The 25,707-nt window shown below is 40.5% G+C and overlaps 6 protein-coding genes across 6 annotated transcripts; all 6 read right to left on the reverse strand.

Annotated features, from left to right (window-relative positions):
- Positions 1-106: 106 nt before the first annotated feature.
- Positions 107-1,360, reverse strand: apoc2 (apolipoprotein C-II). The gene is made up of 4 exons (XM_069537130.1): positions 1,266-1,360; positions 934-993; positions 678-834; positions 107-576 (listed from the first exon to the last, which is right to left on the reverse strand). The coding sequence occupies exons 2-4, from the start codon at positions 980-982 to the stop codon at positions 486-488; spliced, it is 297 nt and encodes a 98-aa protein (XP_069393231.1). The 5' UTR covers positions 983-993; positions 1,266-1,360; the 3' UTR covers positions 107-485.
- A 2,325-nt stretch (positions 1,361-3,685) lies between these two features.
- apoa2 (apolipoprotein A-II) lies at positions 3,686-5,465 on the reverse strand. Its single transcript, XM_020092535.2, has 4 exons — positions 5,252-5,465; positions 4,995-5,039; positions 4,369-4,600; positions 3,686-4,121 (listed from the first exon to the last, which is right to left on the reverse strand). Exons 2-4 carry the CDS (start codon positions 5,035-5,037, stop codon positions 3,965-3,967), a joined length of 432 nt encoding a protein of 143 aa, XP_019948094.1. The 5' UTR covers positions 5,038-5,039; positions 5,252-5,465; the 3' UTR covers positions 3,686-3,964.
- An 878-nt stretch (positions 5,466-6,343) lies between these two features.
- On the reverse strand, positions 6,344-7,581 carry apoc4 (apolipoprotein C-IV). The gene is made up of 4 exons (XM_069537129.1): positions 7,111-7,581; positions 6,895-6,940; positions 6,729-6,813; positions 6,344-6,569 (listed from the first exon to the last, which is right to left on the reverse strand). The coding sequence occupies exons 2-4, from the start codon at positions 6,938-6,940 to the stop codon at positions 6,368-6,370; spliced, it is 333 nt and encodes a 110-aa protein (XP_069393230.1). The 5' UTR covers positions 7,111-7,581; the 3' UTR covers positions 6,344-6,367.
- A 2,518-nt stretch (positions 7,582-10,099) lies between these two features.
- apoc1 (apolipoprotein C-I) lies at positions 10,100-11,519 on the reverse strand. Its single transcript, XM_020092792.2, has 4 exons — positions 11,258-11,519; positions 10,840-10,909; positions 10,618-10,753; positions 10,100-10,521 (listed from the first exon to the last, which is right to left on the reverse strand). Exons 2-4 carry the CDS (start codon positions 10,892-10,894, stop codon positions 10,473-10,475), a joined length of 240 nt encoding a protein of 79 aa, XP_019948351.2. The 5' UTR covers positions 10,895-10,909; positions 11,258-11,519; the 3' UTR covers positions 10,100-10,472.
- Positions 11,520-15,273: 3,754 nt separating this feature from the next.
- apoeb (apolipoprotein Eb) lies at positions 15,274-17,374 on the reverse strand. Its single transcript, XM_069537116.1, has 4 exons — positions 17,116-17,374; positions 16,871-17,024; positions 16,466-16,753; positions 15,274-16,375 (listed from the first exon to the last, which is right to left on the reverse strand). Exons 1-4 carry the CDS (start codon positions 17,156-17,158, stop codon positions 16,030-16,032), a joined length of 831 nt encoding a protein of 276 aa, XP_069393217.1. The 5' UTR covers positions 17,159-17,374; the 3' UTR covers positions 15,274-16,029.
- Positions 17,375-23,078: 5,704 nt separating this feature from the next.
- On the reverse strand, positions 23,079-24,524 carry LOC109633073 (apolipoprotein A-I). Its single transcript, XM_020092664.2, has 4 exons — positions 24,418-24,524; positions 24,285-24,335; positions 23,959-24,109; positions 23,079-23,854 (listed from the first exon to the last, which is right to left on the reverse strand). Exons 2-4 carry the CDS (start codon positions 24,322-24,324, stop codon positions 23,278-23,280), a joined length of 768 nt encoding a protein of 255 aa, XP_019948223.2. The 5' UTR covers positions 24,325-24,335; positions 24,418-24,524; the 3' UTR covers positions 23,079-23,277.
- Between the last annotated feature and the right edge of the window lie 1,183 nt (positions 24,525-25,707).

Raw genomic sequence — 25,707 nt, forward strand, 5'->3', positions numbered from 1 at the left:
CTTTGCATCAGGGAGATAAAAGAAAACATGACACAAACAGAACAGACATGAACAAATGACTCCATCAGTCTCATTATTAAAAGTATAATTCATCCACCAGACACAGTTTGTTTGTATAAATATTTTTATTTCAAGATAAGATACAAATATTTTTAATAGGTGGAACAGTGAGGAGACAAATTGACCAGTAGGTGGCGATAGATCATTACATTATTTGCATTTTGCTCATTCTGACACCCTGAAAAATTCATGAGAAGATGCTGCTTCTTTTCTTCTGCTCGCAAAGTTGTTCTCTCCATTTTCCTCAGGGCGAGCTTTGAGATGTTTATTTATCACACAGTCGGGTGCGTTGTTTCTGAAGATGCCATCTGAGTTATTGATGTTCGGGTGAGGTCAGATAAAGCCAGAGGTCAGATTGTCAAATGACGCTGTAGCCTTTCTCGTGGAGCTTTTAAAGTTTCAGTCACTGGAAATCATTTGTTTTTTTACTGATGGGAGTAGAAGAAGTGGTAAATCTGGTCACGAGCTATGTCGCTGTAGGTGGTCAAAACTAGGGAAGTATCCTTGTAAAGATTCCTGCAAGTTGCACACATAGAAGAAGAGTTCACAACGTAGATCTACACTTTAATTTTCATATTCTGCATTAATCAATCCGCCATTTTTTGCAATTCTCTTACTTTGCCTTCTCCTCCAGCTTCAGGCCCCTGATGCTGTCCAAGTATCCGCTGGCCGTGTCGACGGTGCCTTGATAGAGGGACTTGACTTTGTCTGTGATTTTGGTCAGAGTCCCCTGCTCCTCCTCGGCCTGCCTCACCACACGGAAGCTTTCAGCACCTGAGAAAGAGAAAAAAACAGACAATAGGTAAGTGAAAGAAACCAAAGCAATTTCTTTATCTGTTCAAACATCTATTTCAAACTCAGAAAAACACTTGCTGAGAGCGAGGAGCGCGACAAGGACGGCAACGACCAGCAGCTTCATCATGTCACTTGTGTCTGTGAGGACAGAAAACAGTAACATTTAGTGCTCAACTCTTTTTATCCACTAGGGTGAGATGTTGTCATATGGTTTGATATATTTGGGTTGATATTCCCTGGTTTGATCTTTTCACTCCTCTAGCATGAAAACAAAACCTCTTCTGACCTCAAACATGCAGCTAATGTCAAAAATGTCAATCCTCTTAGTGCTCTATCTTGACTTTTGCACTGTATTCAAGCATTTTAAGACGTTTACACCCAGAGAATGAAGTTAAAGTGTCCGTACTCACTCTATTGCTTTCCAGAGACGAAGCTGAGGCCCTGTTTGCCCGACCCATTTATATAGGAGAGTAAACGTGTTGACTTGTCGCTCCCAGAGCCAAAGTGCACACTGTGGGAGATAAACCCGCACTGTTGTTGGGTTTGTGTTTGTGTCACATTGTGTCTTGATAAAAAACAGCATCAAATGGGAATTTAAACATTGTCAGGAATCGGTCAGAAGTTTAATCTCATTTGATTTGTATGAGGAGAGGGGCGGGTGGGGGTTATTCTCAATACACCTTAATCAGTGTTGTTTCTCCACTGATTACGTCAGTAGTTCATTAATGTAGCACATTCATTAACCTTTTCCAGTTCACAACCTTAGAGAAGGAGGTACTTGCATAACAGACGGCGATGCGTTTGTCTTACAGTGCAGCAGCTCTAAGATGGTTCCAAGTCTAGAGTGTGTTGAACACGTCATCCAGGCTAATTCAGGTTATGAAATGTTCAGGCCAGTTAGATAAGATTTATCGTGCCACAGTTGGAAGACAGCTCCGTCTTTATGACTTTTTCTTGTTCACTTCCAGCCCTCCTGTGAAATATAGGATCACCTGAACTCATTTAACACAGAATTTACTGGCAAAGGTCCTGGTGAAATATAAAATGTTTTTCCAATTGATTTGTTTTTGAAGATGTTTCCAGTGTTTGCGATTTGCACAATTACTAACAATAATGGTATTGGAGGTCCCACTCACAGATTCAGTACCTTTCTTTAAATCCCTTTATGTGATGTTACCTTCTTCTTTCTGGTTTTCGTATTATTTTAATTAAAACTACTGTTTTAATGTGATGCTTCTGGGCACGTGTCTTATGTGTAATTCCTGAACAGATCATGGCTCGACGTTTTCACCGGGCTTTACCTGTTGTGTCAAATACAGGAAGAATCAGTTTATAATACGTTTGTAATAAAACTGAAATGCTTTTATTTATGTATCGTTTTGTATCAGTGTGAAAGCATTCATGCAATTACCTCTGATTATCCTGTATCTGCTTAGTTTGACAGTACTTTAAAGGTGTTATATAAATAAAGTTACTGTTAGTAGTAGTAGTAGAAGTATTTATTGTTGTTGTTGCAATTAGTAGTTTTGTGTTTTATATCCCATCCAAAGGAATACTTTATTTTTTTATTTCTGGTAAAACAGTTTGTTCCCTGTTTGTTTGTTCAGCCCTGAGGTTTTATTTGTATATTGATGATAAATATTTGTCTCTATAGTTAATAAGTAAAACTGTTGTTGTTCTTTCCAAGGCTGAATAAAGATAATCACGTTTGTTTTCAGCCAAAGTAAAAGAATCACTTTTATCTAACCCATTACAGCAGACATCACATTCAAATCCCAACATTATTATGATGCGTTTGTGAAAAGTTTACATCTTTTCAATGACATAAGGACGTTCTTTTTATCTACTCAGCAGAAGTCTATGAACTTCACAGCTCGCTGCATAGGTGACGGTTCAGTCTGAAGTCTTCTTGTTGAGTAATTTTCTGTGGCATGGCGACATGTTCACCCAGAGTCCTGAGTAAACATCCACGCATCCTCACGTGGCGTGTTGTGACCCAAGAACTTGGGTCGGTCTGAGGACAGCTGTGGGCAGCGGCAGGAATCAAACAGTCAGAGCTCGCAGTCTTGATTAAATCCAGATGATTCAGTGGCGTGATGAAAGTTTTTGTAAAGGTGATGATTAAACCGGGTAAAGCCGTCAGTGCTTATACAGTATGATACATTATCCCATCAGCTCCATGTTCTTTGTGTCATGGACACTGTCACCACACAGTCAGGATATTTCCATCGTGTATCTAATTGAAGCGATATAATCACTAGAATGCATCAAATGAGGCAGAAATTAAAAAGAAGTGGTGCTCTTGCAACATGCCACCATTTAAGATGATCTGCCAACAGGCAAATAAATCTATTACCACTCAACATAAGAAATGCTTCAGTGAGTTTTATTCAAATGAAATCACTGCAGCAGCACTGAGAAGTTATTAAACTTTCTGCAGCACCTTCTTTCCAAATAAATAACACTTCTGGAAGAGTAGTTGTGTTCTTTAACACATTAGTGAGCTTAGGATTTAATATAGTAACATTCTATACGATATCTATATAACATTCGTTAAAAATATGAGTCAGCTTCATGTGTTTCCATCTGTAATTGAATGTTTTTGTCACTGACAGTGTCCAGCACTCATTTAAAGTTATAATTATATTTGTATCTGATCTTATATACAGTTGTTGGCATTTCTGTTGCTTCATTGAAATGTATGTATATAACCATATACCATTATACAATGTAGCGCCATTGTGGATCCTTGAACAACACGAGTTCCAGCTTCCAGATATTAAGAGTGTGAGCAAACCTTCAGCCTCATGATGAAGAAACACATTTCAAATAGTTTCCAGTTCTTTTTATTGACCTCATTCACACATATACATACACACAGACCTTTGGTTAGTGTATCAAACACAAAATACTGTACATGCACAATTTGCAAAGGTGTTGTTTGCCCTGTTTTAGCCTCTGCGCGATTTGGCACAGATATTGATTTGTAGAAAGAGGCAAGTTATTGTATTTGCATTGTGCATTGCTCTTCTCAGCCTAAACTGGTGAAGTTTCTATATTCGCTATCATCTACTACAGGACGCTGACAGGTTGTTCAAGTTGGTCGTCTTTACTCAGCGGGCATGACCATGTCCAGGTAGACCTTGATCTGCTCGATGATGTCGTTGAAGTAGTTGCCGTATGCGGGACGCAGGTGTTCCTCGTATGCGCCCAGCACTGATGAACGGGCCTTGTCTACCAGGGGTCCTACCTCCTCAGCGAAGCCACTGCACAAAACAGGGATGACACATGATAAAAGAAATCTCTTTACATCTCAGTGCCTGGAGAAGCTTTATGGGTTTTCTTTAACTTTTGTGTTATATTTTCAGAAGAAATTGTGAATTTACATCAACAACATTTCAAAGCAAATTTGAAGTTTAAATTGATACATTCCATAAACTTGGCAGTTTGCGAATAATTCCCTGAAACTTCTAAAATGTCCTCACAGGGAGGGTGTTCTCAGTGAAGACTCACCTGGCAATCTTAGCCATGGCCTGGAACTCGGGCTTGGTCTGCACACCTTCCACGTAGGTCTTGGCCTCCTTTCCGTGTTCGCTTTCACCGAATTTCTCCACTAAAGGAGCAGCAGCCTCCTGGAGCTTTTGATAACTGTTCATCAGCCTCTTATAGAACATTGTTTTCATTGCAGTGTACTTGTCAACCAGCTCCTGCGATGGGGTGGGGACCTCACACAGGCTCATGGAGACTTGAATGAAAAAGAATGATAAGATTGACATGTTAAAACCCAAAAAACTGATTAGAATGTGTGATTTCAAAAGAGCAAATTGTTAATTGCAACTGTTTTGGGGGGGTTGTGTGATTGTGCCTTTGAGGCCAAAAAAGCTGCTTTGAATTTTTTGGGTTTTTGAAAATTGTGTCCAAAAATCTGATTCATTTAAACAATTGTGTGAAATGTTTTAGCTTCAGCAGCTCAGTGTCTTTATCTTGCAGGTCAACCACAGTGCAGGAGAGCCGTGCAACAGTAGTAGGTTATTGCAACAAATAAAAACATGAGCTGCAAAGCATCTACATTCAGTCATTTGCCTCAAAAGTAAAAATCCAATTCCTTAACTTCAGTTTTTGTAATTGCATTGTCTTACCCTGCAGAGCCAGGATCAGTGCCAAGGTATATTTTGCATTCATCTCTGAAACAAACGAAAAAAAGAAACGTTCACAATCAAACTCTTTTTGAATCAATATTCTTTTCCATATTTTACATTTTAACCTTAAATAAATGATAAAAAAGTTGATGAAGCTGCAGAATGCAAAAACTATGAACTTTAAATATTATTAAAAAATAGATGTTTCAGTGAAATGTGTTGAGAAGAGAAGCTGCTGCAGTAAAAAGAGAGGTTACCTGCTGCTGTGTTGGACGTACAGATCCAAGATGTGACAGTCTTCTCTGAAAGCGAGTTGTCTGTAACTCGGAACTCACATCTGGACAGGATGATATAGGGGGGGACCGCAAACAAACGTCATCTGATGAGTAGACACACACCTACACACACACACACACACACACACACACACACACATGAGCATGCACATGAGCACACACACACCCACACACACACTTTCACCTAAACAAAGTCCAGTGTACATGATATTCACTTTAAATACTGTATGTGGAAATATGACTCAGAGTTATGCAATGTTCCTCAAATGTAGGTTTATCTGTTTCTATATGGCAGTGCACTTGGATGCTGGAAAGATGTCCCAGTGCATGCATGAAATCCTAGTCATGTCTCTAAGGGCATGAGAAAAAGTAAAAAGAATAAACTTTTTAGTGCTACTTGTGTGTTACCTGCTGATAATGTTGATTAGGTTAACTCTTGCTTGTTAGCAAGTCACTGCATAACGTTGACTGCGATCGGAGTCAAATGGTCTGCAGGTCAATCAACTAGGATCTGTCTAGACACATAGCGCTGAACCCTGAGTAATGCATGCTGAGACTCATTCCTAACCTTTCACCCTCATACCCTGAGACTGACCGACAGTAATAAATGATCCATTAATATTCTTTTGTTTCTCTCTCTTTCTTTTTACCACTATGTCTCACTCTCCCTTCACTGTAATTCTGCATATAAGTTAGCAGAGCTAAAACTTAGCAGCCATAGCTTCAAGAGAAGGAATAAATAAATCACCAAAACCAAGACCAAAGGTGACGGAAACGTCACCCTGCAAAATGTCTCATTTCAAATGGAATCTGCAAACAATGCTTTTACATTATTCCATTTACATTGGTGAATCTACTGTCTGGTTTTAATTGTATTCCCGAAATGTATTTTCCCTCTTATGAACTTTGCCTGTCTCTGATTTGCTTGCAGGACAAACTGCTCGCATGTAAAGTTTTATTACAAACTGATTCTTCCTGTATTTGACACAACAGGTAAAGCCCGGTGAAAACGTCGAGCCATGATCTGTTCAGGAATTACACATAAGACACGTGCCCAGAACAATACTTTATTGTGCTTTAGTATGAATCAGTTGCATTAGTTGCTTCAGATGGCATGTAGCTGTCAATGCTTGTCTGGATCTTGTCCCACATGGAGCTTCTGACATTAGAGGCCCACTCAGCATAGCTGTTGGTCACAGGCTGGATGTGGTCTTCATAGTAAGCACCAAAGAAGCCCACTGCTGTCTTCCCAAAATCCTGGACTTTAGCTTTTGCTTCCCTGGGACAACCACAAGTACACAGTTGAGTAAAAAGATACATCTGTGCACACAATCACAGTAATGTGTGCACAAATTACATTTTCTGGTGGTTCTGATAACTAGCAATCATTTACAGAGAGTTTCAGCTTGCTCACAGATAGTGAGCTGTCACAAAGTACCTGGCCTTCTGCACCAGGCTCCGCAGTATTCCCGGAGAGTCTGGTTGATCTGGGGCGAGTGTTTGGGCCGACAGTGGCACGCACACTGCAGAGGAGGACGCAAAGATGAAGCTGGAAGCAAACTCGTAAAGGAACTGAGACTGAAGACAATTTGTAAAAGCCTCACCTTGCATTAGCAACACCAGACCAAACACAAGCACTTTTGTATGCATCTGCCACAGAGATGAGATGTAACCATTGTAAACTCATTTTACTGCACAAATGTATCCGTTAGCTCGTTCAACAAGACAATCACAACAAAATCATAGATTTCAAAGTAAACTGTAACCACAGATTAACAACACAGCAAACATAGGTAAAGAAGTGACAATGGCGATTGTACCTTTTCCTCTGACTCTGGTCAACACCAGGTTTAAAGAAAGAACGTGTTATCAAGCCACTTTATTTGTATTAGGTGACCGCAACAGAGTGCACATTGGTCCCAGTCAGATGACCATTCAAAGCTGTTGTCTTTGTTTCCTCACATTAGAGATATCAGTGATATCAGTGCAACAGCTCTTTGGATGTGACAAACTATCGCAAAGTTTCTGACTTATTTCTTATTTTGTCTCCAACTGTCAACTCATAAATAAAAAGAAACAGAAAATGCTAGTAAAGATTGGCTAATACACCTTTGAAGAGAACGGGTTTACGTTTTACTTAAAACCTGGACATTTTAGGCAACTTGTCATCCTATGGGCAAAATTCTTCAGGTTTTTAAAATGGAATTCAATTAGCATTCACATCACATCGGAGCTACAGGTCATTGGTTTAAACCATTGCCGATTATTATATGATTTATTTTCACTTGTGAATATTTGCTGTCTTACAATGTTGGAAACCAAGCAAAGACATGTTGCTTTTTAAATCTGCAGATCCTAAAATCTTGAAATCTTTTCAAGATCAACATTAGCTGAGTTCAAACACTGTCCTGATGCCCATTGGTTCGGATACCTCAGCCCATTTGGCAGATGCTGATATGTATCCAGGCCAGTCAAAGTCTCTGTTCCTGCAGGAGAGATATCAGATTTAGTGAAGACTGGAGGGAGGAGGGGGTCACATAGATAAACAGTTTCAGCCAAGCGAAGCAGTTCTGTGACCAGAGTCCACCACAGAATCAATTGAAACTTTTCACAACTCAGGCTCTGTGCCGGCTGCATGTTCTAAATGAGCGACTCGACGCTGATGTGGAGACGAGAGTTCATAACTTCGTTGCCGTCCCCACAAACCTGATCTCACAGCTGTCTAAACACGCAGGATCAACATTTTCCTTGTTTTCAAAATGTGTGAACATCTGATCAGAGCGTGTGTGCGTGTGTGAGTCCCAGCCTCCTTCATCAAAAAAGTCACATTTGTTATAATACACCTTCAGGAACCACTTTATTCGGTACATCCAGCCAAAACTAATGCAATTGAGTCCTGCAATAAATTCTACCTTCTGATATTCAGCTTGATTGACCTTTATGTTCACTGTAGGTGGTTTGAGTTATATTGTATTGTAGGGGCCTTTCTGATATAAATTATATAAGAAACAAATGTACGCAAAAATCAATCCCCGAGGGGAAATTTGTTTTGCAGCCAGGCAGAAAAACAAGAACTCACAGGAAACACAGACACACAGACTTGGGCACAAGAAAGAAAAACATCAAAACACATAAATACATCAAATAACTACTGAAAATCAAAAGCTTGCAAAACCATCAATAAAACCATAATTAAACCAAAAATACTCTGTATACTTTACTGTAGAAATCTTGAAAATACTGATGCAAGTTTTCAATATCAAAGTTTTGATTTAGGCGCTCAGTGAAAGCTTAAAGCAGGAGTCACTGCAGACAAACATTTTCGATCTCTGGGTCAATTTGTTTCCAGTCCGCTTCATGAGGAGGTGGATTTTCCTCCACATCCAGCAGCTGAAGCTCAAACTTTTCTCAACATGTTCAGTGAACATCTGCATCAATGAAACAACTGAATGGACAATGGAGACATTGCGCTTTGCTTTTCTGTGACATCTTACTGTGATCAAAGTGAAAGTGATCTTTAGCTGATTTCAGCCCAGACAGTTGAAGCAGTGTGGCGGTAACGTGTGCAGCCTGTGACCTCCGTGCACTAGCTTCTGACCTCCACTGCTCTGTCCTCTTCACAGGAGTGGATTTCAGTGAATTGGGACTGCTGATTGATTATTAACTCAGCATAAACAGTGACTTTAGCCTGGGAGTTGTGAAATGCCTGAAAAGCAGCCATGTTGGCACTTGCCCTTTGCTACCAGGTATTGAAACAAATGAACCGTTATCTTATTATTATCTTTTAGACGCTGCTGGCAATTCTTCAATTAGGTGATCAGCTTCAGTGGCCATTCAAGAGTCATAGAGCCTGGGATTAAACAAATTATTTGAAATACTTCTGATCACAGGTTGATGAGTTGGTGTCTAAAACAGACAAAAGTGTTTGACGTGTTTATCTTCACAGTTGTGCTACGTTTTAGAACGATCCAGTAAAGTTATATTCTTACTTCTCTCCTCTCAAACACTGTTTTCAATAAAAATGTAAAGAGGGGGTCAGGTTTATTTCTCATTAGTATGGAAATGAACACAACTGGATTATCTACAGACACAACATGAAGCACAATTAGATACATGTGAGTTTAAATTGAAGACTGATATGGTATGAAGAGGAGATGAAGCACATTGAAATGATCACACAGATAGGACGTCACTGTTCAGGACATTTCACGTGTCATCTAATGAAATTTTAGTTTTACACTTTGGGTTTAATGATGCTGTGTGAAGTGATACGTGAAAGGACTTCAGAAATGTGTCTGTTATTCATTTTCCATTTGGTGATTCCAGACTAAGAATACAAGCATGGAAGCTATAATTATGAGTGAAGCTATAATTGTATTTATTATGTTGTTAATTAATGTTAACAAACCTTTAATATTGTAGCTAAAGCTACATAGGTAGAGATCTTGTCAATATCGATCCATTACTTATGAGAAAATATGTGTTCAATGTGGGAAAATCAAGTCTTGATTTAATTTTCGGCTCTTCAAAACTAATATATTAAAAATAACTGAATACATTATTGAGTTACCCACACACACATGATACATAAGAAGAAAAATAATGTTTCTTTTAACTAAAAAGAAGAAATGCATGTGACTTGATTTGAAAATAAGAGACACCGAAGAACACCAGGCAATATATCGCACATGAATAATTAAAGTGTGGCCTACTCCTACATGTTTTAATTACAGAAAACAATGGGTGTGTGTATTTCAGAATTGATTTTAAATTTCAGAGCTCTGTAATATATTTAAATATGGTCGTGTGGATTGTTAACAGGCAGTGGTTTTATTAAAAAAAAGAGGACATACTGTTTATAGACCAGAAACATTTTTATATCAAACATAAGACTCATCCAATCATTACATTACAAATGTCTTGTTTTCTTTACATGATATATATTGATGATGATATCACAGGATATATATATATATATATTAATATATATATACACACCTTTTATTTTTATTTGTGGTACTTTTCATGTTGCAGCAATGTTACCATGAAGTCTGGTCAGGAGGGTGATGTGAGTGATATTTGTGTGTCCATCGTGAGGAGGTGTGTGTTTATGTGTGCATGTGTGTATGTGTGGGGGGGTGTTGGTTGGTTGTAGACTGCAGACACCATCTCTTCATCTACTTCACTGAAACCGATTCTTTATCCCCTCAAACGTCTCCGTGAACCAGTTTCTGAGGACAGCAAGAAAAAAACACACAGGTCAAAGTGTGCATGCGGACATTTCTGCACATGTGCGTTTTTTCCTGCGGGTGTACCCGCGCACATACTTGGTTTTGACTGCCGCTTCGCTGCTGCTGATCTCTTCAAAGGTGGTCTTGGCCCTGTCAGCCAGGTCCCTGCCCATCTCTTGCATCTTATCTCCGAATCTGGTAAATGTATCCCCGATGCTGTCATCCTGAGCCTCTGCAGGTGACCGACACAAGTTCAGGTTATACACAGAAAACTCGTATCAGTGAAACGTTTGTGTTTACGGCAGACGTATATCTTACCTGTGTATGCGACCAAAGCCAGCATCAGCACGGCAACTGCGAGGAACAGTTTCATCTTGGCTGCGAGTGTCTGAGGAGCAAGGGACAGAGACAGGTTGTTGTTGAAAAGACGTTTTCATGGGACAAGAGCAATCACATATAAATAAAGTGACTTTAAAAGCAGCGTCCTGGTACGTCAGGGCCACGGAGGGTGGACGGCTCCATTTACGCACATTCCTCTGTTCCTTAAAACGCATCAATTCAAAACCTCGATCCACAAATAATTCTGTGCTTGACTTTGATGAATTACATGAAGAACATAAATCAGACTCTAATTACTGAGGATGATCTGATGTGATCTGATGCTTGATAAAAGAAACAGACAGTCGAAACGTATCCAGCCCTGGTAGTGATTTCAGATTTCAAATGTGGAACATACCTTTTTTTCCGTCTCAGCAGAGGAATAAATCGGGAATGTTTGTGCGCCTTTCTGAGTCCCTTTATATATTCCTGCTCGGGTCCCGTCAGGATGACGCAAAAACTGTTGTTATTAAGTCAACGCATACATGTGATCACCTTGACGAGCCATTGCCCCCTGTATTGATCAGTTCCAACCGTTAACTGCATCAAAAGATGGTGTTCATGATAAAGACGCCAGCGAAACCGCAACTCTGAACAATAAGTCCTGTGCTGCAGACAATAAATCAATTTATTATCTATCTCTGAACAGATCCCAGCTCTGTGGTTACGTCAGGCGTTAAATAATGGTGTCAATAGATAAGGCGAGACGTGCTGACTATTACCAGTGTAGACCTCAGCTGTCATTTGAAACATGGACAAGCATAGAGTCATGGGTCAAACAATCATTTATTTATTGATAATAGGCCATCAAGGGTTTAAAGTTAAGAAGTTGGACTTAAGTTGGGAATCATTCTGAAACAGGATCAATATTTCATTTCCAAAAGACTGACTTTACATTAAAACTCTCATCAGTGATTTTCATACAATTTTTTTTCTTTTTTTTTACATTTATACCGATATTTTATTTTTGCAAGCTCAAAGCGTTTATTGTCATATGTGCAGTCCCTGTGCAATGAAATTCTTTCTTTGCTTTCCACTATGAACATTATGTTTTTAAACAAAACTAAAATCAAAGTAAAAAATATAGAAAAAGGATCAGTGCAATGTAGTGCAATGCTATTGCCTTATGTTCAGTGGATGGAGATGTATTATAATCCCATGACTGAGTAAAAAATTAAGATACCAGTCTTTTAAAAAAGTCCTGATTTCCAAATGTGGGGTATAATAAGAAAAACTACAGAAATATTTAGGTCAAAATTTAAGTAACTAATAATCAAGAATGGCCAGAGTCAGTTTTTTCTTCAATCATTATTATAGATGCATTGAAATGAAAGTAAATGTTGATTTTGGTAAAGGTGGAGAAAATGTGAGGGCTTTAGAAGAAGAGTTACTTTATTGATCCCTCAAGGGGTTTACATGCATTTTTTTTAACCCTGAAACACAATCCCACACACACCGGGCTCATAGACATGCAAATGTGGCGAGAGATGGTGGAGTGATGTTGATGATGATAGTTTATGTAGTCGTGCATATTTTGTGTGTACAATTTTTCAAATAGAAAAATACAAGTTACCCTAAAATAATTCCTTATAATATAAGAAACCGTTTGAATTGTTGTTGAGTACGAGGACACATTTGCATTAAATGGGACTGTAAAGCACAAGTACCTCAGAATTTTACAGCACAATACTTCTAATTGTTTAATTTCTGATTCTTTTTCACAATCTCTGCTAACTCTTGCATATGCATTTTGTGTTATGGGGCAGAAGTCATATCCTGCAGACTGAAGAAGACTTCTTCCAAATAAGGTCCCTTTCTTTTGTCTTTTTTTTAATTAAATGCTCGACTTAGAATTCCATTGCCTCATTTATGTCTCTCTTCCCTTTCTTAATGGGGAAGTAAATCAGACAAATCCAAATGTGACCCATGGTGTAAGTTAGCATGCAAGAGAAAACAGTAAAGTGCATGAACTGAAGTAACCCCCTCATTAAAAACTGTAACCTGAGTAAGAGCCAGGAAGTCTGTCTCTATAGTTTAAAGGCTTCACCACCACTTAACACATCTACTTTCACATCAGGCAGTCTTCAAAAGACCAAATGCACATTTGTTGCTAATGATTTGAGCTAAAAGGTGCTAATGCTACATTGAATGGCCTCCGCCTGCCGCAAATCAGCTTTCACATGCCTCCACTCTCACACAATACCTCCTAGAGACTAAATCTCCATTACTTTTGTGATGAAGTGGCCAGTGGGTTTATGTATGAGCTTGTGCTTGCGTGCATTTAATCTGCTCTTGAATAATTGAAGGAGGCACAGGGCGTGAAAGTGCATGTCTTGCGTGCTCCCAATTTGCAATAACAAGCTTACAAAAAGGCTGTTTTTGTGTTTGGCTGAAGGCCCCTGCAGAGCCTGGTGTTGTGTGCCAGCTCTGAATGGGAGGGAGAGGAAGGAGAAAAGAGCGGGGGCTGTAATGGGGGGTAAAATCTCTGCAGGGGTGTTATCAGAGGGGTTACTAGCAGTCATGGGCTTGCTAGCACCTGATAAATTGCTGGGACTTCATTTTTTTGTTGTTGCAGGGCAGTGCTCAGGTTTCAGACACCCTATAGGAACAGAAGGAGCAGAAGTGCTGAACCTGCAGGATGCTTGTGGTTTTCCTGTTTTTACCGTTCATGTCTGGTCCTTGCAACAACGGACAGTCGAGCGAAGAAGTTTTACTTGACTGAGTTTCAAAACAAACACCGGTTTCTGACAGAAGTGATATCATAGGGCACAAACACCTCTGTCATCATGTTAGTCATCGTTTCACTTTACATGCCCTTTAACACAGAGAGAAATGGTAAACATGTTTTGTTGCAAGACCAAAAGGTTGTTTTGTACAGATATATAATTGCACAACTTTGAAAGACATGCAAACTATGGTAAGTCATCTGTATTTATATAGGGTTCTACTGGTCTGTCACTCAAGGCACTTTTTTTGCCATTAATACATTCATACAGTGCATGCGCGGCACTTTTTTGGACAGCTGTCAAGCAATGTGTTCAGTATCTTGCCTGAGGACAGTTTGGCATACTATATGTAATTTAAAGTCACTCAAATTTTACTTTTTGAGAATATTGTCTTGATTTCTAAGAGCCTACGGTGAAAAGTGCAACATCAAATGTGAAAAATACCCAATTTTACCCAATTAGATCAGCCAATTCCCTCATACTCTCTCAGTTGTACTCGTCCCTCTACATTTCTTCTACTCATTAAATGTAATACTTTCCTCAGCTTTTTGTCGTTCACAGAGGCTGTGCATCTTTATTTTCTGACACAGTTTGCTCAATCTCCTATAAATGAAAACACAGCTGCAGCGTCGTGCAGCACGGATTCAAGTGGAGGGGTCAGAGAAGAGAAGCAGAGATGAACGAGGGACAAATGGTGTCCTCTGCTGGCCTCGGCTTCGCACTTCAAAGTAAAAATCCTGCTGAGTTTGATCAGTGGAGCTTTGAATGCAAGAGTTACTAGTTCAGGACAGTGGGGACCATATTTATCCCCTGAGGCAGGTCCAGCTGCCTAGTCTTCTTTTGCATTTGAAGGCACAGAAATAAGATAGGGATCATGTTTTTGCTGGTTCTGGCATGTTTGTAGATAACCATAAGAAGAAGAAAAAGAAAATCATCAGAAATACACATACACACACACCCATAATTTTACAGAAACAAACAATGCAGTTTCATATGCATCTTTACCACCGGGTGACGTGTGTGCGCGTTCTTGCTAACACGCTGGTTCTACAAACAATATCTGTGTATGATGGCAGGCCAAGATAAAGGTAAATCAGTGTCACCAACACGTATTCTGTCTGGTGCACGCTGTGTTCCCAAATGCCTGCTGGGATCAATAGAAAGGAATCTGTGAGCAGATCTTCACAAGTCTGGACCAGAAAATGGTCGGGCGGGTGGGTGTTGCAAAGGGTGTTGGCTTTATGAGAAGAGCAAATGGGGAGCGGGAGATGTTTGCGGCGGAGAACAGGTACAAGGAGCAGGTGAAGAATGCAGTTTTGTTATTGTACGTCTATATGAATCATGTGTGTGTGAAGTGAGTTTGACAAAGAGATGTCCTGAGCCTCTGTGTTGATGTGTGTCAGGAGGTATATGAAAAGTGGCAGATTGCTTCAGATAAATTCCCTTATATCAGCTCATGTAGCATTATGCAACTGCTACTAACTATAAGGACAAGAGGTGTAAGTGGCAGCTTTGCATCATTAAGGCAGTTTAAGTTTAGAAAAATTGCTCAGTTTTGTGGCATCGCTGCACATAACATATGTGATTCTCATCTTACAAAATATACTGTGGATTAATGATCGTTTTCAGAGACAAGGTGGAGACAGAGTATGTTTTCTAGGTTCTTTATTCACTCAGCACTGTTCAGCACAGTCCAGCCATAGGCCGTGTGCAGTTAGTGAGCAGCATGGAGGACATGTGAAACATTAGGGACACTGAGGAAACAGACAGGCAGCATTACACTTAAACTCAGTGTGAGCGACAACAGTATAAACAGCTCGGACAGAAGGGCACTTTAGTGGTTCCGTATCAGCTCCAGGATAATTACACATTTCCGCCTGTTCCGATTATTTTCACTTTCACATTTCAGTGCATTTAACGGAATGAAAGACACTTGTGCATGTTCGGTTCATTCAGAAATGATACAGGTTGGAGTTTCCTGCCTACGAGGCTCAAACTCAGTGGTTATTTTTTTTGCATCCAAATGAAATCTTTGAAACAGATTGTAAAATTTAAGGAGATGGGGTTTGGCAGCTAGTACAGTTAGAGTAAAGTAGAAAAAGCAAAGCATATTACAAATAATTGTCTTGTTTGTGCATGAAAGGCTGCTATTAACTGTGCTGCTCGTGTTCATGGAGAAAGGGGGTTGATAAGAGAAGAAGTGAGGGTGAGGATGCAGAGGAGAGAATGTTCATCTGATGACCTCCTCATCCTCTCTCCTTCCTCTCATCAGCCTTCTAACCCTGAACACCAGAGCTCCATAAATGAAGAAATCATCAGTGTCTTTCAACTGACCCCTTTCTGTGCTTTAAACATTTTCTCCTTCTACTAACCCAACCACCTAAAAAACCCTCAGAGTCTTTCTTTAAGCAGAGGCAGATTCCTTGACCTTGTCCATGATGTTCTCAATCTGTTCACGGATCTTGGTGGCGTAGGGGGCGAACAGCTCGGTCAGCTCATCGATCTTGCCCTCCAGGGAGGTGCGCAGCTCCTCGGCAGTGGCCTCCAGCTGAGTCTTGAGGCCCCCGGCCTGGCTCTCAAGTTGCATGCCCAGACCATCAGCCTGGCTCTGCAGCATGGAGGAAATGTCGCTCAGCCTCTTGGCGGCGGTGTCGCTGACCTGCTGCACGTAGGGCTGGACCTGCTCCTTCACTGTGTCGAGGTTCTGGGAAGTGCGGGACTGGAGCTCACCCAGGTAAGTGGCCACGGTGCTGGTGGTGGAGAAGGAGAAGATAATTAGTTTCTGATGAAGGACAAGAAAATAAAAAAAGATAATGTGAGGAAGACTCCACAACACTTACTTGCGGATCTCCTCTGTGTCCTTGTTCAGGCGCTTCTTCAGCTTGTTGGAGTAGATGCCGATACGGTGACGGACATCTTCGGTGTTCTGCTCCATCATGGTCTTGAGCTCACCCAGATACTCAGTGCTGCGATCCTTGGCGTCCAACATGTCCTTCTGCAGTTTGTTGGCCAGAAGCTGCAGGTCCTGAGACAGTTGGCCGGTAGACATGTCAGCATAGGGGCTCAGCTTGGTCTGGATGTCATCTGTGTAGGTTGAGAGCTCTGCCATGGTGTCGGTGATCAGAGTACTAGAAAAAAGAAGAACAGGGTGGTCATGAATGATAAGATGAAGACGGAGATCTGGAAAACAGTATATCAAGGTAAAACCACCTCCAGAAAATGATTAACTTTTCAAATGAACTTACTCTAGCTCCCTGCTGAGCTGAGAGGCCTTAAGGTTCTGCACGACTCCATCAGTGTTGGTGTTCAGCTCATGGATGGACTGCCAGAAACGCTCCACAGTATCCTCCCAGCGGTTTGGGGTGGCATCAGCCTGGCGCACAACACGGGCGTTGCAGCCTATTGTGGACACACATAAGATAACACACATAAATAAACCAGAACAGAAAAAATAACAGGCTGCTGATGCATTAACTATCAAAACACTTACCAGTGATGACTGCCAGAGCAAGGATCAGAGCTACAGACTTCATGGTTGCTGGACAGATTCACTCCTGTGGGATTAAGAGGTAAAATAAGAAGGAGAAGGAGAGAAAACTTGACCGTGATGAAAATGTAAAAACAAATACAGTCACATCCAATAACTGACAATGCAATCAATTTCATTCAGAAGTTCAGGTTTCGTCCTGGAAAAGGAATCGTGGTGTGTCTGCTCTTACTCACCTGAGGGGTTGAGCTTCTCAGTACTCTCTGAGTAGAGACTGAGGGTTTTTATACAGTCCCAGGGGATGGGGGGGGGGGGGAGGGGGGGAGGGAGGGATGGGGGAGTGAATGCTGGCGTTCGTTCACGTGGAGATGATGATTTGTGTGCTGAGTATAATCCTGTTTCCTTGCACATGTCGTGCCACCAACACTGCGACCGAAGTTTGAAGGGTTGATTGAGCAACAGTGCTGCCACAAGAATAAACAGGGTCAAAGTTTCATGTCCAGTCACAGAGCGATGATGAACGTTTCCATGTTTATTTGGTTGTTTTGCCTTATTTTTCCTCACAGATATTGATTATTCAGCATAAATGAACCTTTATTCACATTCCACATGTTAATTTCAGAGGTTTGGCTGAGAAGTTTTCTCAAGACAGCTCTGTTCATCATATTGTATTTCTTGTATCAGTAGTCAGACCTTCCAAGAGAACAAAAAAAGTCATCCCTCAGTATATACTGTTAGATGTCTTTTTTGACTTTTTACCAGATTTTAACCTTGGTTTTGCTTTTTAAACATTCTTGTGTTGCATGTGTTGTATTATAAGGTGTTTGTGTCTGTTTACTCTTGGTTTTACTTTAATTATTCATGTATTTATTTATGATATATGGTGTCCTTGGATGTCGACATATAAAATTATCATTAAAAAAACTCCATAGCATGTAAGTAAAGTCATGCATTAAAATTAACTTTTAATTAAGTATGATGATTACAGATTTGGCAATTTTAACAATTTAAATTGAACAAGTTTGTGTTTTTTGGATATATGTACATGCTTTCCATCAATTTTCGTCTTGTTACTCAAATTGTCTTTTTCTTTTTTCATGGTAGTAACAGACATTTGAATTCCTCCTCTGCCTCTTGTTTTCGCAGGTTTTGTTTAAAGCGACCAAAGCTTCTCAGGCTTTTTCTCAGATCGTTATCAGCAGTGATCTAATCTGAATATAAATTCCCCCGGCACCAGGAAGTCATTTAAGGTGCTTCACATGCATTTCAGACCATCACATTTGCATTTCAGTGTGAATGCTCTGTGTCCCCACCTAATCACCCCCGACAGACACACAACCCCCAACACATGGGGCATCTTTGCATCTCAATCCCATTCCCCTATAGTCCACATGGTGAATGTAGCACATGCTTTTCTGTATTCCATTTGTTTACCGCTCACTTGAGACACATAATGTCGCAGGAAGAAGAGCTTTAAATCACTACTCGGTACATGAAGTACAAATAATACGTCAGCAGTACAAGTGGGACATGTTCGGGCATGGGAATACTCTCAGGCCCAGCAAGCCCACTGTTAAAAGAAGATTTATGAGATAAAAAAATAAAAGCACATAAACTATTGCATAACCATAAAAAACAGCACAAGGACCCTGAACAAAAGGAAAAGTAAATTACCAAGGAAACACACAGAAAAACACACAATACATTTGTTTTTATGTTGTAAAAGAAATCCAAGAAATCTCCAGGATTTTGAAATTGGCACAGGAAAGGGGAAGTTTGACACAGAATGAAATAGAAAACTGCGGTTGATCGGACAAATATTTGCTTAATGTCAGAGCACTGCTGTCATGAGCACTGGTGGATATTTAGATGGGACCAGCATCTCCATCACATACCTGTGATAATGGAGGTTTTAATACATTGACAAAAGTCAATAAAACCTTCACAGAAGATGTTCACTCTGATTCCTGAGTAAATGCTACTTTGAATGTAATTTATTTATAAGAGCCTGTCATTGATAAGTGAATTTGAAGATGTGGCATGTTTTGTTTTTGCACCACCCTTTTGTAATATTTTAATGGAAGCAGCAAAGATCTTAGTTGGTGTTTTATTGCCCTTATTACTTTAAATTCACTCAGAGCTAGAGTCTTAGCCTCTTGGAAAGTAGGGCAGATTATTAATGACTCAAACACTGTGTCATATTTAACCTGATATGTTTTGTAATTTTCTCCAGTAACTGAAAACTTTCTCACCTAAATTAAACTCCATAATTTTACCCATCACAGATTAAGGTTTAGGTTGTACCCCACCATCCTAACATCTTTAAATATGTTGTTTTCTTTTTCTATTGCTTATGATTAAATCCTTTTTTTCAACTTCAACTCTGATTCCTTCGCTGACCATGTGTAACGACCTTTGTTCTTTAGCACCGGGCCAACAGTTTTCTGTGTTCTGTCATTTTTTTCACAGAAACGCAACTTTACACAAGAACAAAGTGTGAACGGGCTTGGGCGGATAATTAGTGTGAGGACGTGATAACATGAGTGTGTGATAACTCTGAGAGGTCAGCACACAGATGAGATTAGGACACAGGGCCAGATTGTCCAGCTGTTTTGTAATTGTGAGACAAGATGTTCTTTGGTGTCTTTAACAGTGAGATGAAACAGTTTAAAAATGTTGAAGTGTAACTTTTCTGTTGAGAACAAAAGACCTTTGATCTTGGTATTCCTAATGCTGACGCCATTATCCCATACATCCTATTTCATTTGGTTTTTGTTTATTATGTTGACAGAAACATTAACTTGCACTACAACTAATAAGATTAATTTTCAATATCTGTAAATTGCTGGACCAGAGTAAAGAACCAGCAACACATGTGAGGACAGAGATCACAAGGTCGACCTCATAAACCCACACTGTGACCAGGACAGAGAGACAGGAGGCAGGGAAGGGAAACAGAGTGAATCGAGAATTGTGAGGTAATACAGTAAAATATCTGACACAGCCATAAACTACAGCTGCTTCTCCTTTTGCACCACAACAACAGAGGCAATGTCCAACGTCTATCAGGACAGACTGTGTGAGAGGGCATCTTTCCATGGTTTGAACCACAGTAACCTAGACATGATTATGTTCTCTGGGAGCTGGTGTGAAGAGTTAGTTTGAATCTGCATGATCTCATCCCTCAGACCATTAAAACATTTGTGTGGATGATTCAGCAGGGTTACTGCCGTTAACGGCTGTGGGTTCAGAGCTGTTTGAACTGGCTGTTCAACTTTAGAGATGACTGTTTTCCCTGGAGCGTATCCTCCATCATCCAGGCTTGAGTCAGAGTCAGCTGATGGAGATGTGTGTTTACAGAGCCCAAATGTGTGAGCGAGCCATGGTTCTGCTGAGCCTGTGGCACCATGTCTCTGTGATGAAGGGGTCAGGAGTCTGATTCATGTAGCAGTGACATGCTCAGGGTGAAGTGACGAGCTATTAGTGCACTTATCCTTGCTGGCGAAAGGAGATAAGCCTGGTGTTTAAAGATGTTAAAGCTGTGCAGAAACTTGCTCACTTGATCTACTCATTCCAGAAATCTCTGTCTGTGTGTGAGTCACATATCTTGAGAATCTTCATCTCATCAGCTGCAAGAAAGTGCAGTGTTGAATTTGGTGAATTTTCTCCAACATTATCAACTTTAAATAACGAGGTGACCAGTGCTCTGTAGCACTGGCAGCAGGGACCCCTCAAGAGACATTGTTCTGTTTAGTGGCGAGTGGCAACAAACGTCAAGGTGCATTACAGAGGTAGCGACATCAATGATCTTGACAACAGCATGTTCACGACAATGGGTTCATTTAAGGCAAACACTTATTCTCCAGTTCTGGGTTCTGAGACGAGCTTCATTTCCCTCCCGAATAAACAAGTGAATTCTCTTTTACAGTTTCTGAAAGAAAAACTGCAACTACAGGCCAAGCAAACAGTCCATTCCCCACAGGCATGGTTAGAACTGCACTGGTTTTATGTCTAATTCTCAATGTTTTTGTAAAATCAGTGTAAATTGCATGAAATTAAAGAACATTCATTGTCCAGAGGTAGATGAGCAACTTAGGCCGAATGTAATATCAAATGCCTACCAGCACTTCTAAAACTATACCTCCTGCTAAACAGCATAGAGGCTTTACACTATAATATGCTAATATCTGAGCTCCAGAGGTCCTGGCAGCTGTCTCCATGTATTTTAATTCATCAAACTGACATGAGAGTGGTGTCAATCATATCATGTATTTCTAAGGAAAGCCTGCAGCCGTTTCCCAAAATGTTGAAGTATTCCTTTACTTACTCTGATGGCTCTGACTACTAAAGGAAACAGGCAATTATGATTGTTACATAACACATCTAAGTTTTAAATCCAGAATCTTGATCTTGACAATCTGCTCAATCAATTACATGCTTTAATAAATCAAAGATGTCATGAGAAGTTACACATGGATTTCAGTGTCATTCATTGTCTGAGCCTTTTACATTTTACCTGTTCGCTATCTGATTTTGCTCATGAACGTTCCTGTGTGTAGGATTTAGCAGATCGACTGGCAGAAATGGAAAAGTATTTATTTCTTGAGACTTCATCTTGACTAATAGTTGTTAATTTTAAAATGAAAATGACCTATCCGTAGAAATACAACTGAAAACATGACGTGTGCATGCTGATGTAAACATGTAGCAGATTGTCCTCTCTGCAGGTTGAAGAAAACAGTACAAAGAGGAACAACAAGTGCGAAAAGTTCATTTCTTGAGCCAATGACAGGGTGGAAGTGTTACTGACAATAAGGGTTAGAAACACTTGTTGCATTCAATATGGTAGTCAAGTTGTGCCTTAAAAAAACCCAAATCAGGAAGTGAAAGTGGGTGTTTGCGTCACTGAATCCAGACTGTCCAGACTAACACAGTCATTTAAACTGGGCCAGAAGCTTTTCTCTGTTTTAAAGTAAGTCTGGAGTAAACACCAGATGTAAAAGTTGCAAAAGTAATGCATGGGTAGAAATGAGCCCTTCATATACATCTCTTCCACCATGTTGCACCGCCATTGCATTTCACTTTTCTCATGTTACCTGAAGGTTACTGTATGTTCTCCTAAGCTGCGTTTAAACATGCAGTGAACTCCGCAGATCCCCCGTTTTTTCTCCGGAGGAGGTGCATGTGTGAACACAAATGTTTGACTGTGAGCCTCCGGATTACCTGCGGACTTTCTCCTCCCAAAGCCAGCGCTTTCAAACCACTAGTCCAAAATGTTTCAGAGAAAGCCACACATCATAACCAGAGAAGAAGAACACAACCCAGTGTAACACGCCAAGAAATCATTTACAGTATATTTACACATGTGAAATGGTATTAAAATGTCGAACTAAAAATTACTTCAAAATATAACTAAACACCTTCATTTATTCAGATAAAAGATGAAATGGGAGCTGTGTGTGTGTGTGTTTGGAGGGTTAATGGTGTGCAAAGCCTGTGGCAGCTGGGGGCAGAACAGAGGAATGTTGTTTGCCACTGGATAAGGAAGCGTGGGAGCGATCTGAATGCAGGTATGGAGGAACAAAAGGAAAACTTAAAAACAAGATATGTTTATGAACCTTCAGACTTGCAGAGACAGACCTGGACATGCCCTGTTTGATACCAACAACTGAATCTTAACAGCACCACAGGAGGAAGAAGATTTTGCAACCAGACACAGAACGAACAAGAAAAGATGAATTCCTCATGTTTTTGGGAAGTTTATATAGAAAGTTGGTTTTTTTTGCCTTTTATATAAATGTGGAAATTTAAATCAATGCATTTAAACTGACTGGATCCTGTAGCAGATATAAGCACATGAATCTTACAATGGAGTGACTCTACTTGTTCACCAGAGGGCACTCATTCTTTTCAAAGAGTATATTTGTCCAGTAAATTGTCACAAGTAACACAGCAGACATGCAGTCTTATGTTTGGCTTTCACTTTATTTGCATCATATAGGGATAGAACACTGTGTAGTCACAGACCAACACTCAATATTTACAATTTATCTACTTGTTATACTGTAAAAGCACCTTTAGTCTTCCTCAGATTTCAAAATCAGTGAGTGTATGTTATCATATTTCTAGACAAAGTGACTGTTCTGGATGCTGTTTCTGACTGACTTAGTTAGCTTTGACAAAGGAGTTGTACAGGGAGGAGAGACGAGTCTGGAGGTCCTGTGCGTAGGGGTCCAGTCTCTGTCTCAGCTCATCAACGTAGGGGGTGGCCATGTCTTTCACCTGCTGGGCTCTCTGAGTCAACTCGCTCTGCACCTTCTCGGTCATTGGGGCCACGCGCTCCTTGAAGTCCTGCAGGTGCAGGTCAACCTTCTGCTTCAGGTCGTCAGTGTAGGGCCCCAGCTGAGTCTGCAGGTCCTTCACGCTCTGCTCCAGGCTGGTCTTCAGCTCCTCGCTCTTCTGCATCAGGGTGGCCCTCAGGGCCTCGGAGTCCACGGAGTCTGCGTAGGGGGCCAGCTCCTGTTTGAGCTGCTCCACCCTCTGCTGGATCTGGGCCTTCATGTCCTCAGTGTAGGGCTCCAGCTTCCCCCTGACAGTGCCCAGCTCTGTGATCACACGCTCCTTTAGCACTTCAGCCTCTGCAGTGACTTTGGCAATCACGTCCTGGGCTGAAGGGGGAAGCTGCTCCTGGAGGCTCACAGCGTATGTGCTGGCGAGGTCGGAACTTTCTGTGAGACGGGCACTAGACAGGAAAATGAGATTGAGATTAAGTTAAATTCATAGAAGGATTGTATCTCAGTTGCCAGCATCCAGTTTATTTCATGTCACACATTTTGTATGGCATACCTGACTTCCTGTCCAAACTGAGACTTCCTGATCATCTGCAGGGTGTCGTCAGCTGTCTGGGTGACTTTGGCAACATAGTCCCAGAAAGCATCAGTCATCACCTCCATCTGTGGCTTGGGTGCATCAGCGTAGAACAGGTTGGCTTGACAGCCTGTTCAAAGAAGAGATTGGTTTTAGTGTGACTGTTCAGCCATCAGACAGCCTGGTCTGAGGTTTGACAGTTGCATATTTACTCTTCACCAAACCTTGCAGTTCTTTATCGTACAGTTGGTATTTTTAAAAATCTAAAAGTCACTATAAGTATAATATATTTCCATCAAACTCACCGCTGAAGACAGCAAGGACGAGCACAACAAGGACCTTCATGGCTCTTAGACCTTGTGACAAAAAAAAAGAACAGAGAGTTAAGTCACCAAGCGGTGAGGCAGCAAGACAGCCTCAGTGATTTCTCCAGCTCACCTGAGTTTGCGAGTGTATCTGCAAATCCACCTGTCAATGCTTGTGTTCAACTTGTGAAGTCCAGCAGCTTTTATAGCAAGCCAGGAAGGAATGATCACAAAGTCCAGGTGCTAGTGCCTTGCTGTCACCCTGCCTCACCCTGTCCTCACCGAGACCTTGTGCCAGAGACTCCATACTGTTAATACACACAGAAGCACACACGTGCGCACTCACACACACACACACACATATATCAGTGATTGTCTGGCATATACAATTATTTTATTTTAAATTATGACTATCCATGCATCCCTTTATGGCCTTACATGAACACCTGAATGTGTGATTCATCAGTGTTAGAGTGACAAAATCCAAAAGTTTCACCTCAAACAAACCCTCTCCTCACTGGATAGTTCACAGTGGTAATCACTGAGCTGTTAGCTTTTCTCTGCCACAGATACATCTCTGCAGAGACATACAAAATCTCTTTCTTTCATTTCTTTGATGCCCAGCTTTGATTAGATGTAAGAGAGGTGTTTTATTGTCTCTAATAGCTTGAGATTTTGCCAGTTGATGTCACATTGATTTATGGCTCTTGCCTCTGTGTCATGCCAACGTTTCAGTAATCTCTGTATATCACACTGAGCAAAGGTCAGCAGAGTCCACACCGTCATCTTTTGAATGACAAAGAAGCCACAGTTTAACAGCGAACACAGCGCAATTCAGTTCGGAACTACTTTTAAAAAGCAGCATTTTTTTCCTTTGAGACTTGAAACTGTAGCATTTGATTGAGAAGTTTTATTCTGAGGTTCCTTCAAAACTTACATACAAGTGTGCTCAATTGTATATGAATTTATCTCCTGCTTCTCTTTATATAAAGAAAAGGTTTGGTAAATTTACTATGAACTACAGTAAGTGTCTCAGTGATAAGTAGTGTTTGTTAGTAGTTTGAAGAGTCAAGTGGTTTTCAGAATACTACTATACTAACATGAAACTACTAATGACATTGTTAATAAAAAGTGATATTACCAGAACTATGTATACAGTGAGCTAAACACACTTGCAGTTAAAGCTGATGACGTTTAGCCATTATTGGAACAATTGTAAAACTGTATAACGTGCGTTATAATAAACTTTTTACTTTATGTAAATAAACAGGATACACAAATAATAACAATAAAGGGGGATCCCACCCACCCATCCCTCAGGTCCAGTCCACTGGATTAGTTAGTACACAGAAGAAGAATATTAATGACAATAATACACAAAGTAACAGCTATTGATTGATTTAACACGTATAAGACTTTACAC

Source organism: Paralichthys olivaceus, chromosome 13 (genome assembly GCF_024713975.1).
Source record: "Paralichthys olivaceus isolate ysfri-2021 chromosome 13, ASM2471397v2, whole genome shotgun sequence".
NCBI lineage: Eukaryota > Metazoa > Chordata > Actinopteri > Pleuronectiformes > Paralichthyidae > Paralichthys > Paralichthys olivaceus.

Bases quoted from the DNA above. Each gene is read 5' to 3' on its own strand.
- apoc1 (XM_020092792.2), bottom strand. From the start codon at position 10,894: ATGAAACTGTTCCTCGCAGTTGCCGTGCTGATGCTGGCTTTGGTCGCA. The intron at 10,754-10,839 runs GTAAGATATACG...GGTCACCTGCAG, and splicing joins GGCTTTGGTCGCATACACAG to AGGCTCAGGATGACAGCATC. The intron at 10,522-10,617 runs GTATGTGCGCGG...TGCTGTCCTCAG, and splicing joins GAAGCGGCAGTCAAAACCAA to AAACTGGTTCACGGAGACGT.
- apoc2 (XM_069537130.1), bottom strand. From the start codon at position 982: ATGATGAAGCTGCTGGTCGTTGCCGTCCTTGTCGCGCTCCTCGCTCTC. The intron at 835-933 runs GCAAGTGTTTTT...TCTCTTTCTCAG, and splicing joins TGTCGCGCTCCTCGCTCTCA to GTGCTGAAAGCTTCCGTGTG. The intron at 577-677 runs GTAAGAGAATTG...TGCAACTTGCAG, and splicing joins AAGCTGGAGGAGAAGGCAAA to GAATCTTTACAAGGATACTT.
- apoc4 (XM_069537129.1), bottom strand. From the start codon at position 6,940: ATGCATACAAAAGTGCTTGTGTTTGGTCTGGTGTTGCTAATGCAAG. The intron at 6,814-6,894 runs GTGAGGCTTTTA...CCTCCTCTGCAG, and splicing joins TCTGGTGTTGCTAATGCAAG to TGTGCGTGCCACTGTCGGCC. The intron at 6,570-6,728 runs GTACTTTGTGAC...TGGTTGTCCCAG, and splicing joins AGCCTGGTGCAGAAGGCCAG to GGAAGCAAAAGCTAAAGTCC.
- LOC109633073 (XM_020092664.2), bottom strand. From the start codon at position 24,324: ATGAAGGTCCTTGTTGTGCTCGTCCTTGCTGTCTTCAGCG. The intron at 24,110-24,284 runs GTGAGTTTGATG...TTCTTTGAACAG, and splicing joins CGTCCTTGCTGTCTTCAGCG to GCTGTCAAGCCAACCTGTTC. The intron at 23,855-23,958 runs GTATGCCATACA...TTTCCTGTCTAG, and splicing joins CAGTTTGGACAGGAAGTCAG to TGCCCGTCTCACAGAAAGTT.
- apoeb (XM_069537116.1), bottom strand. From the start codon at position 17,158: ATGAAGTCTGTAGCTCTGATCCTTGCTCTGGCAGTCATCACTG. The intron at 17,025-17,115 runs GTAAGTGTTTTG...TGTCCACAATAG, and splicing joins TGCTCTGGCAGTCATCACTG to GCTGCAACGCCCGTGTTGTG. The intron at 16,754-16,870 runs GTAAGTTCATTT...TCTTTTTTCTAG, and splicing joins CAGCTCAGCAGGGAGCTAGA to TACTCTGATCACCGACACCA.
- apoa2 (XM_020092535.2), bottom strand. From the start codon at position 5,037: ATGAATGCAAAATATACCTTGGCACTGATCCTGGCTCTGCAGG. The intron at 4,601-4,994 runs GTAAGACAATGC...TTTTCATTCAAG, and splicing joins ACTGATCCTGGCTCTGCAGG to TCTCCATGAGCCTGTGTGAG. The intron at 4,122-4,368 runs GTGAGTCTTCAC...TGTTTTGTGCAG, and splicing joins GCCATGGCTAAGATTGCCAG to TGGCTTCGCTGAGGAGGTAG.